The sequence below is a fragment of the Bidens hawaiensis genome, unplaced genomic scaffold (genome assembly GCF_021521415.1).
Source record: "Bidens hawaiensis isolate Kalapana, Puna unplaced genomic scaffold, B.hawaiensis_p1.1 tig00006171_1, whole genome shotgun sequence".
NCBI classification, from domain to species: Eukaryota; Viridiplantae; Streptophyta; class Magnoliopsida; order Asterales; family Asteraceae; genus Bidens; species Bidens hawaiensis.
This window is the reverse complement of record NW_027491409.1, coordinates 3,499-19,047: the sequence shown is the minus strand read 5'-3', so window position 1 is coordinate 19,047 and position 15,549 is coordinate 3,499. Positions and strand designations below refer to the sequence as shown.

At 36.8% G+C, this 15,549-nt stretch overlaps 3 protein-coding genes across 3 annotated transcripts; 2 read left to right on the top strand and 1 right to left on the bottom strand.

The window, feature by feature from the left end:
* Positions 1-2,455: 2,455 nt before the first annotated feature.
* Positions 2,456-5,153, top strand: LOC143631622 (NADH dehydrogenase [ubiquinone] 1 beta subcomplex subunit 2-like). Its single transcript, XM_077100325.1, has 4 exons — positions 2,456-2,601; positions 3,358-3,403; positions 3,725-3,790; positions 4,963-5,153. Exons 1-3 carry the CDS (start codon positions 2,498-2,500, stop codon positions 3,788-3,790), a joined length of 216 nt encoding a protein of 71 aa, XP_076956440.1. The 5' UTR covers positions 2,456-2,497; the 3' UTR covers positions 4,963-5,153.
* A 3,040-nt stretch (positions 5,154-8,193) lies between these two features.
* LOC143631636 (uncharacterized) lies at positions 8,194-9,550 on the bottom strand. The gene has a single exon (XM_077100335.1). The coding sequence runs from the start codon at positions 9,521-9,523 to the stop codon at positions 8,327-8,329; it is 1,197 nt and encodes a 398-aa protein (XP_076956450.1). The 5' UTR covers positions 9,524-9,550; the 3' UTR covers positions 8,194-8,326.
* A 2,015-nt stretch (positions 9,551-11,565) lies between these two features.
* LOC143631621 (NADH dehydrogenase [ubiquinone] 1 beta subcomplex subunit 2-like) lies at positions 11,566-14,263 on the top strand. The gene is made up of 4 exons (XM_077100324.1): positions 11,566-11,711; positions 12,468-12,513; positions 12,835-12,900; positions 14,073-14,263. The coding sequence occupies exons 1-3, from the start codon at positions 11,608-11,610 to the stop codon at positions 12,898-12,900; spliced, it is 216 nt and encodes a 71-aa protein (XP_076956439.1). The 5' UTR covers positions 11,566-11,607; the 3' UTR covers positions 14,073-14,263.
* Positions 14,264-15,549: the final 1,286 nt, after the last annotated feature.

Genomic DNA, 15,549 nt, shown 5'->3' with positions numbered 1-15,549 from the left:
CAGCCAACCCATATCTATGTTTATTTAAATGTAACATATATCCTGTATAGTGAGAAAAACATTGTAAAAAGAAATTAAAGTAAATGAAATTTTGGTGCTGTTTGTTTTTCTGAAAAAAGTTTGCGCGTTCTCTTTTGTCTGCGCCGTGCAGACCACACGCAGACATTGTTATCTGCAGACTGTTTGTTTTCTCGAAGACGTTTTATTTAAAAACGTTTGCGCAAGCTCTTCTTGGTATAGACTTGGTCAATCCACTTCTGAGATCTTATAAGGTATGCAGAAGTTTAAAACACCACACTCTACCAATACCCCACTGCACACCATCACCACCACCTACCGTTCACCACCACCCACCCACCATCCGCCACCACTATCGCCACCCACTACTCACCACCACCGTCGCCCCACCCCACTATCCACCGTCCACCACCCACCACCACCACTGTTCCCCGCTGCCACCGTCTACCACGCCCACCACCACTGTCCACCACCCACCAACGTCTTTGACCACCAACGCCTTCTTCCACCACCACCATCCAGCATCACCAACACCCAACGCCCGCCACCACCACCATCCACCACACTGTCTGCCGCTATCACCGTCTACCACTATCGTCCACCACCCACCACCGCCACCATCCACCACCACCACCCACCGTCCATCACCACCACCCACCACTATCACTATCCAGCACCACCACACCCACTATCACAGTTCGTACACCACCACCTGTTTATTTTAGAAATCTACAGACGTTAACATTTATTTTAGCAATCTATATATGTGGTCTCTCCATATTACAAATGGTCATTATGTTTTTGTTAAAGAAATAATGTTATGTGATTTGACGAGAATGAACATATCATTATAGGATTGAACATTTAGGCTTTAAAATATGATGAATTGGGCTTGGGTTTTGTTGACATCTAATAATATTTTTGAACATAATATGTTACCCTAGAGCAAGTTTCTTTTTTATTTTTATCTTTGTTGTATATTTTTATGTATTAGTAAAAGAAATAATAGATACATAATTTTAAAACACCACACTCTGCCAATACCCCACTGCACACCATCACCATCAACTACCGTTCACCACCACCCACCCACCGTCCGCCACCACTATCGCCACCCACTTTTCACCACCACCGTCGCCCCACCCCACTATCCACCGTCCACCACCCACCACCACCGTCCTCCACCACCACTATTCCCCGCCGCCACCGTCTACCACGCCCACCACCACTGTCCACCACCCACCAACGTCTTTGACCACCAACGCCTTCTTCCACCACCACCATCCAGCATCACCACCTACCACTACCACTATTACCATCCAGCACCACTACCACCCAACGCCCGCCACCACCACCATCCACCACACTGTCTGTCGCTATCACCGTCTACCACCCACCACCGCCACCATCCACCACCACCACCACCACCACCCACCACTATCACCATCCAGCACCACCACACCCACTACCACAGTTCGTACACCACCACCGGTTTATTTTAGAAATCTACAGACGTTAACATTTATTTTAGCAATCTATATATGTGATCTCTCCATATTACAAATGGATTATGTTTTTGTTAAAGAAAAAATGTTATGTGATTTGACGAGAATGAACTTATGACTATAGGATTGAACATTTAGGCTTTAAAATATGATGAATTGGGCTTGGGTTTTGTTGACATCTTATAATATTTTTGAACATAATATGTTACCCTAGATCAAGTTTCTTTTTATTTTCATCTTTGTTGTATATTTTTTTATGTTAGTAAAAGAAATAATAGATACAGAAGAGGAATTGTTCTCAACTTTCACAATTCATCTTCAACATTGTTTTAAGCACAACATCTATCAAATAACATTGTTTATGCAAAGTACGGAACAAGTGATTTAAATAATGTTATTGTGGCTTTATAAATATTATTTCTGTGTTATTTGACACTTATTTAAATTTCGAAGTTGAATGACTTTTTTATTTAAATTTTAGCTCATTTAAAAATTTCTGTTTGATTTTAGTAGCCTGCAGACGTTAAAAAAACAAACGGTCTTCTTTTTGCAGGTTGCAGAGGTTTGGTCCACCTCTTCTGCTACAGATGTCTGCAGATGTGGTCCGCATATTGCAGACATTTTACCTTTAAAAACAAACAGCACCTTAGTTATTATATATATATATATATATATTTATATATTTATGACGTTATTCGGGTCAATGTCATGTCTAACCTATCGGGTCAGTCAGACCTTTGACCCGATAAGACGTCTGGGTCGATATCCGGACCGAGTCTTGAAACATTGGTTAAATCTTTAATCCTTTTTATCTTTTGTTTATCCCTAAAATAAATTACTGTTATCATTTTAATTAATTAATTAATTAATAATTTTATTTTATAAAACCATGTATGTATGTATGTGGGTAGGGCATTAAGTATTCTTCCCCCAAATCAAACAAAACCTAGGGCTCCCCAATTGAAGATCGATCGATGGCAGGAGGAGGGTATGGAAATGGAACATACAAAGGCCTTCATCTGCATCAGCCTAAGCGTTGGCACACCATCACCGGAAAGGGCATGTGCGCCATGATGTGGTAACTAATAATACCCACCCTATCCTTCAATTCCTTCCTCTGTATGTTAATTGCATGTTTTTCACATCATCTTCTGGAAAAACACCTGTTAAATGCAATTAATTTATGGACCAACACACACTAAAGCATACACTTTTCTTAACTTTTAAGATAATAATCAAGAATTAAACAAATCACCACAGATGTCAACTCTTTTCTTGCTTTTGCTTGTTGTATCTCTTTAGGGTAAGTATTACTATATGACATCTTTGGTTATTATAGGTGCGTAATATTTTACCAGAAACCCCTAGAGGGATCACAAAAATCTAAAGCAACAAAGAGGTCGGTCTAGTCAGATCTCTACGGGTTACAACAATTCATAAAAGCAACAACATTGCAAAAAGGGCTTTGTATTTTAACAACCTACATTAATATCAAGAGACTCGGTATTTTAAACACAAAAGCAAGTACTATAAATCATCATTTTCAAAGGTGAACGCCTTATATCTACAAATAGAATCGTATGTAAGCACTACACATACGATGAACCTAATTAATAAAATTAAATAAATATATAAAACTTCTATACATGATGACATATGCGTATTTTGCAAAACTTTTAGTAAACAACAGAAACTTTTGAACTCCGATGTGTACATCTTATAAGGATTAGGTGCAATGAATTGATGATCAAAAGTTGTAGTTTTATGTTATGTTTTGACATACTGTATATTGCATTCACTTTTAATAAAATCTTATTACATGCATTTGTTTCAGGTTTTGGATTCTCTATCGGGCTAAGCAAGACGGCCCTGTGGTTCTGGTGAGCATTAATCGATCACATCATTTAGTGTCTAGAAACTGCACGTGCATACACTTAAATAACTAAAATGGAAAGAGCTAAGTGGTTGATTGCTTTTTTCACAATAAAAATGACTGTTCTGACTCTATATTAGACAGGAAGAGTGGTCACGTAGTAGATTACTGGTCGCCTGTCACTCTTTAATGGGTCATGGGTGATCTCTTAACCTGACTAGAACATATTCTTCATGACGTATTCTTGTTTTTTAAAGGTTAAATTGATACAACATGATAGAAGTAGCTTGAAATATTAGTAGAATGAATCCATTTTTTTTACGTTTAGGGATGGCGGCATCCTTGGGAAGGACATGGACATGGAGATGGACATGGACATGGAGATGAACATTAGGTAATAATTATCTTCTGCTGCTTATGATATATATGTGTTTGTTAAATTAATATCAGTGGTTTAAATGTGAAGTAATAGCTTTGTTGGTCAAAAGTTTTTAAAATTCAATATGTATCGCTGCCAATCATATGATTTCGAATGTAATATTGTTATATGCCTTCAAGCATCCAAATTAATTTTTTTTCTTACTTCATGCTGTTGATGCTTGAAACAATAGGCAAGAATCAAAATTACTCATTAGCCGCCATATGAAAATATAGTGGGTGAACCTATTTCGGTATGTTATTCTAAACTGATTCATTTCAACCATACCTTTTGGCCAGAATCTGTTTTGACCCAATTTCAATTTCCTTAGAACCATTATTGACTTGAACTCGTTCTGACTCATGACCCAAACCCGTCTAGTTTTCCAGGCCTTTTTGAAACTTTTTCTTATGTAAAACTGGCCAAAAGTTGAAATGATTCCTGCTATTTAATTTTAAGAAATAGTACTTAAGCCTCAAATAGGGGTGTTTTTTCGGGTTGGGTTAATCGGGTTTTCGAGTATCCTAGAAAAAAAAACACAAAACCAAATGTTTTTAAAACTATAATGATAATATTAAAACATATTTTTCTTTGCTTATAACACAAACAATCAAATAATAAACTAACCTAATTTGATAAAACAGTTCAAGAGAAGAGTAAAACTAACTCGAATCAAAATCGTATTCAATCGGTGATCTGGTCGTTCGATTACAGTTTGCTATTAGTAATAAACGGAAACCATAAATTAAATAAGAAATCGATCCATAATAGTTAGAATGACTACAGTCGATTACAGTTTCTGATAACTTTAGTGTCTAAGACATAGCCTATTATACATAAAAATATATTCAATTTCAAAACTAAAATTTTATTCGGGTTGACCAAAATCTTACAAATCAAACCCAAGAACCAACCCGAATTACTTTGGTTCGGGTTCGGGTTAGTCTTTTCTCGGGTTGGGTTTCGGGTTTCGGATAAAAGTGACAGCCCTAGCCTCAAACGTCAGCCTAAATTTAAGGCATAAATTTTGACACATGTTTTAGTCATTTTCTCTTGTTGCATTGATGTTTTTGGTAATTTGGTCTATGAAGCATTACTTTGGTTCATAAGTAATCGCGTATTTGGTGCCATTTTTTGTTCAATTTCAGGTGTTGTGATGATCAAAAGAGACCATAAAACTGTCGTGTGTTTTATTCAATGATTGTGCTTTTGATGAGGTTCAACACAACCTATGTATCTGAGACACCATACTTTTGTTTGTTAAATAAAATGATGTGACTATGGAACCATGTGAACTGAGTTATGTGTTTTTTTCACGATCCTAATGTGGACTTCTACACTTGTCAAGGTTGGTTATTTAGACAATTAGACATATGTTTCAGGTGCCCAAAGCATAGCTAGGCAGCTAGCTATACAAGCTTTATTACACATACAAACCAGCACAATCAATAAACTTGAAACATTCAAAAGGATCTAGGCTGTCCAAGAATCCACCTCTGACCAACTTTTACTTGTGCCTGGGTTACTTGGGTTTTGGTAGATCATTTATTCACACAAGACCCAAATTTGTGACCAAACGAGTTGAAAGACTACTTCATGTTCAGTCATAAGAATTGGCAGTTATTCGAGTCACCTGAGTATGGATTTTGACCTAGGTTTCTTATTACAGTAGTTAATTTATATGTGTAGTGTAGGGAACGATTCATATGAGAACCAAATTGAATACGAGACCAAGTTCGCTAATGTTAACTGTTTTGGGTGTAGGAAAGAAATGAGTAAAGACTAACGCCTTGTTCTTGAGTTTTTTAACTAAGTAAAGAAAAGGAAATGAGAGGGAAGGATAAGAAAGGAAAGGGACAGAAAGGAAATTTTTTTTAATTAAGTGTCTTGAGTTGGAAGGAAATTAAAGGAAAGGAAATGATAACTATGTTAGCCCTGCTTGCGGTGCGCACATATGATGTATATATGTGTGAACCCTCGGGTGGGTAAAAGTGAAATTGCTCTAATTTTGATGTTATTTTATTAATCTCGTGAAAATAACGTTATAAGTGACGGACGGTTAATCAGGCATCATGTAGTGGCGTTGATAGCCGAAAGACAAGGGTACATGCACCGATCAGCTGGTGTCCCGATGATTGAGTGCTATGTGCCTTATGTCCAAGGCTTGATGCAAAACTACTATCGAGCCGGGGGTCTCACCGGAAGCAGCCTCTCTATCCTTATGGGGTAGAGGTAAGGCTGTCTACATCTTACCCTCCTCAGACCCTACTATAGCTTTGCTATTGGTGGGATATACTGAGTACGATGATGATGATGATGATGATGATGATGATGAAATGATAACTATGTTAAAAAATAGTTATCCTTAGTAATCATCCCATTTTTGGGATGATAACTTATTGGAAAAATACATTAATTTAATCATTCCTAACTCCTCCTACTCCTTTCCTTTCCATGAACACTTGTTTTTTTAACTATCCTAAGTTTTCCTTTCCTTTCCCTCCTTTAAAAAAACTCAAGAACAGGGCGTAAAAGAGCATGAAATAATGTGTAACCATATTTAGCGGTGTAAAAAAGAAATCCAGGTATTGAAAACTGTTTGGCAAAACCCAGTTAAAAACTGAATCAAACCAAATCGAACCAGTTAGAAGGCCGAACCAAACCAGTTGGCAACGGAATCGATCCTTTTCCACTTGCAGACAGGTTAGAAACCAGAATTGGTTTAAGCTAATAGCGATTTTGACTTGTGTTGACCCAAACAGAAACTGGTTTGGGTAAAGACCCGGTATGTACATCCCTAATACCCAGTGTTTTAAAAACCGGTTCAAACCGGCCACTTGAACCGGTTAAACCGGATTTCGCACAGTAGACCGGTATTTTTGATCGGTTTGCTAGAACATCGTACCTGTGGTTTTTGTCTAAAATACCGGTTTTTACAGGCAAATCGGTTTTAAGCCCAATAAACTTTTGATATTTGTGGCCCAAATTTTTTCTTAATAATTTTTAACCTAACAATTAACATTCAAACGTGTAAATTTTAGGACTATTTTTTTAAAATTGAATGCTTTTGCATTATTTTTTTAATATGAATTAACTTTTGGATTATTTTTTGTTATATGAATCATTTAGTTTTGGGTTATTTTAGGATTTAAGTTATATTTATAGGAAATTATAAGGTAAACTATTCAACCGGTTGTACCATTTTTTAGTCCAATCCGATACAAGTAATATACCGGTTTTTAAAACATCGCTAATACCCAAGGTATTTTGTTGAGTGAAAACATGGTCTCTTGTTTCACTTTTTTTTGGAAATGATAGGAAAAGAAAGTGAGGATCATATTGCTGAATATATCGTACTTTGGTTGGCAGAACAAGATATACGGTGCTTTAAGGGCGTGTTCGTTTCATATAATTAGTGAGAATTCAAAGGAATTGGAATTAAAATCCTATGACATGGCGTGTTCGTTTCGTTGGAATTGGAATTGGAATTGGAATTCAATTCCTTCAAATTCCTTAAAATACAAGAATTTCAAATCCTCCCAACATGTGGAGGAATTCATTGGAATCTTTTCTCGAGTTTTTTTTTGCTAACGAAGACAACGAATAAAACATTTTAGCTTTTTTACTTTTTTGGTTTTTAATTTATATTTTGATTTATGAATTTTTTATTATTATTTTTGAATACTTTTTAAGGGGTTTTTTATCTTAATAGAAAACCCATTAAAATTCAAAAAAAATAATAAAAAAAATTATAACGCAAAATATAAATAAAAAAGAAAAAATCTAAAGAGACTAAAATGTTTCCGCCGTTATCCTCATTAAAAAAAAAAAAAAAAAAACTCAATTCCGATTCATTTGTCAAACGAACACATCAAAAATGGAATTGGATTTCAATTCCTTTCAATTCCAATTCCTATGGGAATGTTTAGATTCCAAATCCAATTCCTTCTAATTCCAAATCTTATGCAAATTCCAATTCCAATTCCATTCCCTTCTGTGAAACGAACACGCCCTAAGTTCACGACCGCAAATGTTCCCCAAAAACAGATATGTGGTTTGTAATGCGTCACAAAACCAAATAGTTAGCACAATAATCGTCGCAAAAATCGGGCTTTTTTCACTGTTATTGATTTATGGTGCTAAAATTAATTGCAAAGCGGATTCGAGACCAAGGTATTTGTGTCGGTAATTTTTCATTTGTGACGGTTTTGACCATTTTGTGGTAGTGTATGTTTATAGTGTATTAGAATTATTATATTAAATGTAATGAAAAATCTTTGGTAATCCACTTAATTTAGTACGAAAAGAAACTTAAACATAATTATCTTCCAAAGTACATATTATCCTAACCCTACCACCCTCCAGAACATCAAAGACAAACCAAAGTAAAAAAGACGGAGTCACAAACAAAAGGGAAAAAAAATGACTTCCACTTATTTTTTAAACCTTCCAATATATATGCTTTGTAATTATAGTTACTTAACTTATAAAACAATTTGCATCTCTTCACTCTCATGGCAAATACCCCTCTTGCTTGTCATACTCTGTCATTGTGTCAAACTCATATTTTGGTTCTTCATTATTCCTATAGTACCCTTCACCATTGTCACTCACTTCTTCCTCATAACTACTTTCCTGATTATTCCCATTGTTGTTTGTACCATAAGAGTATTTACCATTCTCCAAAAACCTTGTGTCACTCATTCCTTGTTTCTCCGTCATGTACCCGTTGCCGCTGTTGTAGCCATTGTATTCTTCTTTAGAGAGCGTGTATCCATTGCCATTGTAGCCGCTATTCTTGTTTGTAAAGGTCTTGTAATTGTTGTTGTTTTCAACGAAGCTATTGGTCGTGTAACCATTGTTCTCATTCGTAGAGCTTGAGTATTCATTGCCATTGTCTTTATAGTTGTTGCTATACAACCTCTGGTTGTACCCATTCTCATTGTTGTTGTAACCATTCTCGTTATTATAGACATTCTCATTGTTGTTGTAGACGTTCTCATTGTTGTTATAGCCATTCTCATTGTCGTTGCTGTTGTAGACATTCCCATTGTTGTAACCGTTCTCATTACTGCTGTAGCCATACTCGTTGTTGTTGTTGTTGTTGTAGACATTCTCAGTGTTGTAGCCATTCCCGTTGGTGTAAACATTTTGGTTATGGCTTGAGTAGCCATTCTCATTGTTCGAATAACCATTATTGTTAGTAGAGTAACTCTGACTGCTTAATAGCTTCTCAAACGGTGTCTGCTTTTGTGAAATGAACTCATCAACATCATTAGTTTCTTTCTCCTCCTCGTCCTCGCCCTCGGGGGTTTCATTCTCAGAACCCTCTAAGGAAGTCGTGCGGTATTCCTCTGAGGAATACTCACTCGACCCTTTACCATAAAGACCATAACCATACTCCTCTACCGCTGGTGCCGGAGACGGGGCCAAGAAAAATGGCTCCAGAGACGACCCAGGAGCCGGTGCTGGAGCCAAAAACACTGGCCCAGCCTCCGGCTCCAGCCCTGGTACCAGCACCGGTGCTGGTGCTGGTCCCAATGATGAGGGTGCTGGTGCCGGTGCGGGTACCAATGATGAGGAGGTTATGGGTGAATTTGAAAGGTAATGAATGACTTTGGTGAAAAACTTGCTCTCTCTAGCATGAGGTTGGAGGGTGAGTGAAGAGAGTATGAGGAAAAAGAAGAATGTGTTAGCAATGGAGGCCATGGCACTGAATCTGAATTTGGCTGGCACCGTCTACCACTGTTCCCCGCTGCCACCGTCTACCACACCCACCACCACTGTCCACCACCCACCAACGTCTTTGACCACCAACGCCTTCTTCCACCACCACCATCCAGCATCACCACCACCCAACGCCCGCCACCACCACCATCCACCACACTGTCTGCCGCTATCACCGTCTACCACTATCGTCCACCACCCACCACCGCCACCATCCACCACCACCACCACCCACCGTCCATCACCACCACCCACCACTATCACTATCCAGCACCACCACACCCACTATCAAAGTTCGTACACCACCACCGGTTTATTTTAGAAATCTACAGACGTTAACATTTATTTTAGCAATCTATATATGTGGTCTCTCCATATTACAAATGGTCATTATGTTTTTGTTAAAGAAATAATGTTATGTGATTTGACGAGAATGAACATATCATTATAGGATTGAACATTTAGGCTTTAAAATATGATGAATTGGGCTTGGGTTTTGTTGACATCTAATAATATTTTTGAACATAATATGTTACCCTAGAGCAAGTTTCTTTTTTATTTTTATCTTTGTTGTATATTTTTATGTGTTAGTAAAAGAAATAATAGATACAGAATTTTAAAACACCACACTCTGCCAATACCCCACTGCACACCATCACCACCACCTACCGTTCACCACCACCCACCCATCGTCCGCCACCACTATTGCCACCCACTTTTCACCACCACCGTCGCCCCACCCCACTATCCACCGTCCACCACCCACCACCACCGTCCTCCACCACCACTATTCCCCGCCGCCACCGTCTACCACGCCCACCACCACTGTCCACCACCCACCAACGTCTTTGACCACCAACGCCTTCTTCCACCACCACCATCCAGCATCACCACCTACCTCTACCACTATTACCATCCAGCACCACTACCACCCAACGCCCGTCACCACCACCACCATCCACCACACTGTCTGTCGCTATCACCGTCCACCACCGCCACCATCCACCACCACCACCACCCACCACTATCACCATCCAGCACCACCACACCCACTACCACAGTTCGTACACCACCACCGGTTTATTTTAGAAATCTGCAGACGTTAACATTTATTTTAGCAATCTATATATGTGATCTCTCCATATTACAAATGGATTATGTTTTTGTTAAAGAAATAATGTTATGTGATTTGACGAGAATGAACTTATGACTATAGGATTGAACATTTAGGCTTTAAAATATGATGAATTGGGCTTGGGTTTTGTTGACATCTTATAATATTTTTGAACATAATATGTTACCCTAGATCAAGTTTCTTTTTATTTTCATCTTTGTTGTATATTTTTTTATGTTAGTAAAAGAAATAATAAATACAGAAGAGGAATTGTTCTCAACTTTCACAATTCATCTTCAACATTGTTTTAAGCACAACATCTATCAAATAACATTGTTTATGCAAAGTACGGAACAAGTGATTTAAATAATGTTATTGTGGCTTTATAAATATTATTTCTGTGTTATTTGACACTTATTTAAATTTCGAAGTTGAATGACTTTTTTATTTAAATTTTAGCTCATTTAAAAATTTCTGTTTGATTTTAGTAGCCTGCAGACGTTAAAAAAACAAACGGTCTTCTTTTTGCAGGTTGCAGAGGTTTGGTCCACCTCTTCTGCTAAAGATGTCTGCAGATGTGGTCCGCATATTGCAGACATTTTACCTTTAAAAACAAACAGCACCTTAGTTATTATATATATATATATAATTATTTATATATTTATGACGTTATTCGGGTCAATGTCATGTCTAACCTATCGGGTCAGTCAGACCTTTGACCCGATAAGACGTCTGGGTCGATATCCGGACCGAGTCTTGAAACATTGGTTAAATCTTTAATCCTTTTTATCTTTTGTTTATCCCTAAAATAAATTACTGTTATCATTTTAATTAATTAATTAATTAATAATTTTATTTTATAAAACCATGTATGTATGTATGTGGGTAGGGCATTAAGTATTCTTCCCCCAAATCAAACAAAACCTAGGGCTCCCCAATTGAAGATCGATCGATGGCAGGAGGAGGGTATGGAAATGGAACATACAAAGGCCTTCATCTGCATCAGCCTAAGCGTTGGCACACCATCACCGGAAAGGGCATGTGCGCCATGATGTGGTAACTAATAATACCCACCCTATCCTTCAATTCCTTCCTCTGTATGTTAATTGCATGTTTTTCACATCATCTTCTGGAAAAACACCTGTTAAATGCAATTAATTTATGGACCAACACACACTAAAGCATACACTTTTCTTAACTTTTAAGATAATAATCAAGAATTAAACAAATCACCACAGATGTCAACTCTTTTCTTGCTTTTGCTTGTTGTATCTCTTTAGGGTAAGTATTACTATATGACATCTTTGGTTATTATAGGTGCGTAATATTTTACCAGAAACCCCTAGAGGGATCACAAAAATCTAAAGCAACAAAGAGGTCGGTCTAGTCAGATCTCTACGGGTTACAACAATTCATAAAAGCAACAACATTGCAAAAAGGGCTTTGTATTTTAACAACCTACATTAATATCAAGAGACTCGGTATTTTAAACACAAAAGCAAGTACTATAAATCATCATTTTCAAAGGTGAACGCCTTATATCTACAAATAGAATCGTATGTAAGCACTACACATACGATGAACCTAATTAATAAAATTAAATAAATATATAAAACTTCTATACATGATGACATATGCGTATTTTGCAAAACTTTTAGTAAACAACAGAAACTTTTGAACTCCGATGTGTACATCTTATAAGGATTAGGTGCAATGAATTGATGATCAAAAGTTGTAGTTTTATGTTATGTTTTGACATACTGTATATTGCATTCACTTTTAATAAAATCTTATTACATGCATTTGTTTCAGGTTTTGGATTCTCTATCGGGCTAAGCAAGACGGCCCTGTGGTTCTGGTGAGCATTAATCGATCACATCATTTAGTGTCTAGAAACTGCACGTGCATACACTTAAATAACTAAAATGGAAAGAGCTAAGTGGTTGATTGCTTTTTTCACAATAAAAATGACTGTTCTGACTCTATATTAGACAGGAAGAGTGGTCACGTAGTAGATTACTGGTCGCCTGTCACTCTTTAATGGGTCATGGGTGATCTCTTAACCTGACTAGAACATATTCTTCATGACGTATTCTTGTTTTTTAAAGGTTAAATTGATACAACATGATAGAAGTAGCTTGAAATATTAGTAGAATGAATCCATTTTTTTTACGTTTAGGGATGGCGGCATCCTTGGGAAGGACATGGACATGGAGATGGACATGGACATGGAGATGAACATTAGGTAATAATTATCTTCTGCTGCTTATGATATATATGTGTTTGTTAAATTAATATCAGTGGTTTAAATGTGAAGTAATAGCTTTGTTGGTCAAAAGTTTTTAAAATTCAATATGTATCGCTGCCAATCATATGATTTCGAATGTAATATTGTTATATGCCTTCAAGCAGCCAAATTAATTTTTTTTCTTACTTCATGCTGTTGATGCTTGAAACAATAGGCAAGAATCAAAATTACTCATTAGCCGCCATATGAAAATATAGTGGGTGAACCTATTTCGGTATGTTATTCTAAACTGATTCATTTCAACCATACCTTTTGGCCAGAATCTGTTTTGACCCAATTTCAATTTCCTTAGAACCATTATTGACTTGAACTCGTTCTGACTCATGACCCAAACCCGTCTAGTTTTCCAGGCCTTTTTGAAACTTTTTCTTATGTAAAACTGGCCAAAAGTTGAAATGATTCCTGCTATTTAATTTTAAGAAATAGTACTTAAGCCTCAAATAGGGGTGTTTTTTCGGGTTGGGTTAATCGGGTTTTCGAGTATCCTAGAAAAAAAAACACAAAACCAAATGTTTTTAAAACTATAATGATAATATTAAAACATATTTTTCTTTGCTTATAACACAAACAATCAAATAATAAACTAACCTAATTTGATAAAACAGTTCAAGAGAAGAGTAAAACTAACTCGAATCAAAATCGTATTCAATCGGTGATCTGGTCGTTCGATTACAGTTTGCTATTAGTAATAAACGGAAACCATAAATTAAATAAGAAATCGATCCATAATAGTTAGAATGACTACAGTCGATTACAGTTTCTGATAACTTTAGTGTCTAAGACATAGCCTATTATACATAAAAATATATTCAATTTCAAAACTAAAAGTTTATTCGGGTTGACCAAAATCTTACAAATCAAACCCAAGAACCAACCCGAATTACTTTGGTTCGGGTTCGGGTTAGTCTTTTCTCGGGTTGGGTTTCGGGTTTCGGGTAAAAGTGACAGCCCTAGCCTCAAACGTCAGCCTAAATTTAAGGCATAAATTTTGACACATGTTTTAGTCATTTTCTCTTGTTGCATTGATGTTTTTGGTAATTTGGTCTATGAAGCATTACTTTGGTTCATAAGTAATCGCGTATTTGGTGCCATTTTTTGTTCAATTTCAGGTGTTGTGATGATCAAAAGAGACCATAAAACTGTCGTGTGTTTTATTCAATGATTGTGCTTTTGATGAGGTTCAACACAACCTATGTATCTGAGACACCATACTTTTGTTTGTTAAATAAAATGATGTGACTATGGAACCATGTGAACTGAGTTATGTGTTTTTTTCACGATCCTAATGTGGACTTCTACACTTGTCAAGGTTGGTTATTTAGACAATTAGACATATGTTTCAGGTGCCCAAAGCATAGCTAGGCAGCTAGCTATACAAGCTTTATTACACATACAAACCAGCACAATCAATAAACTTGAAACATTCAAAAGGATCTAGGCTGTCCAAGAATCCACCTCTGACCAACTTTTACTTGTGCCTGGGTTACTTGGGTTTTGGTAGATCATTTATTCACACAAGACCCAAATTTGTGACCAAACGAGTTGAAAGACTACTTCATGTTCAGTCATAAGAATTGGCAGTTATTCGAGTCACCTGAGTATGGATTTTGACCTAGGTTTCTTATTACAGTAGTTAATTTATATGTGTAGTGTAGGGAACGATTCATATGAGAACCAAATTGAATACGAGACCAAGTTCGCTAATGTTAACTGTTTTGGGTGTAGGAAAGAAATGAGTAAAGACTAACGCCTTGTTCTTGAGTTTTTTAACTAAGTAAAGAAAAGGAAATGAGAGGGAAGGATAAGAAAGGAAAGGGACAGAAAGGAAATTTTTTTTAATTAAGTGTCTTGAGTTGGAAGGAAATTAAAGGAAAGGAAATGATAACTATGTTAGCCCTGCTTGCGGTGCGCACATATGATGTATATATGTGTGAACCCTCGGGTGGACAAAAGTGAAATTGCTCTAATTTTGACGTTATTTTATTAATCTCGTGAAAATAACGTTAAAAGTGACGGACGGTTAATCAGGCATCATGTAGTGGCGTTGATAGCCGAAAGACAAGGGTACATGCACCGATCAGCTGGTGTCCCGATGATTGAGTGCTATGTGCCTTATGTCCAAGGCTTGATGCAAAACTACTATCGAGCCGGGGGTCTCCACCGGAAGCAGCCTCTCTATCCTTATGGGGTAGAGGTAAGGCTGTCTACATCTTACCCTCCTCAGACCCTACTATAGCTTTGCTATTGGTGGGATATACTGAGTACGATGATGATGATGATGATGATGATGAAATGATAACTATGTTAAAAAATAGTTATCCTTAGTAATCATCCCATTTTTGGGATGATAACTTATTGGAAAAATACATTAATTTAATCATTCCTAACTCCTCCTACTCCTTTCCTTTCCATGAAACACTTGTTTTTTTAACTATCCTAAGTTTTCATTTCCTTTCCCTCCTTTAAAAAAACTCAAGAACAGGGCGTAAAAGAACATGAAATAATGTGTAACCATATTTAGCGGTGTAAAAAAGAAATCCAGGTATTGAAAAACTGTTTGGCAAAACCCAGTTAAAAACTGAATCA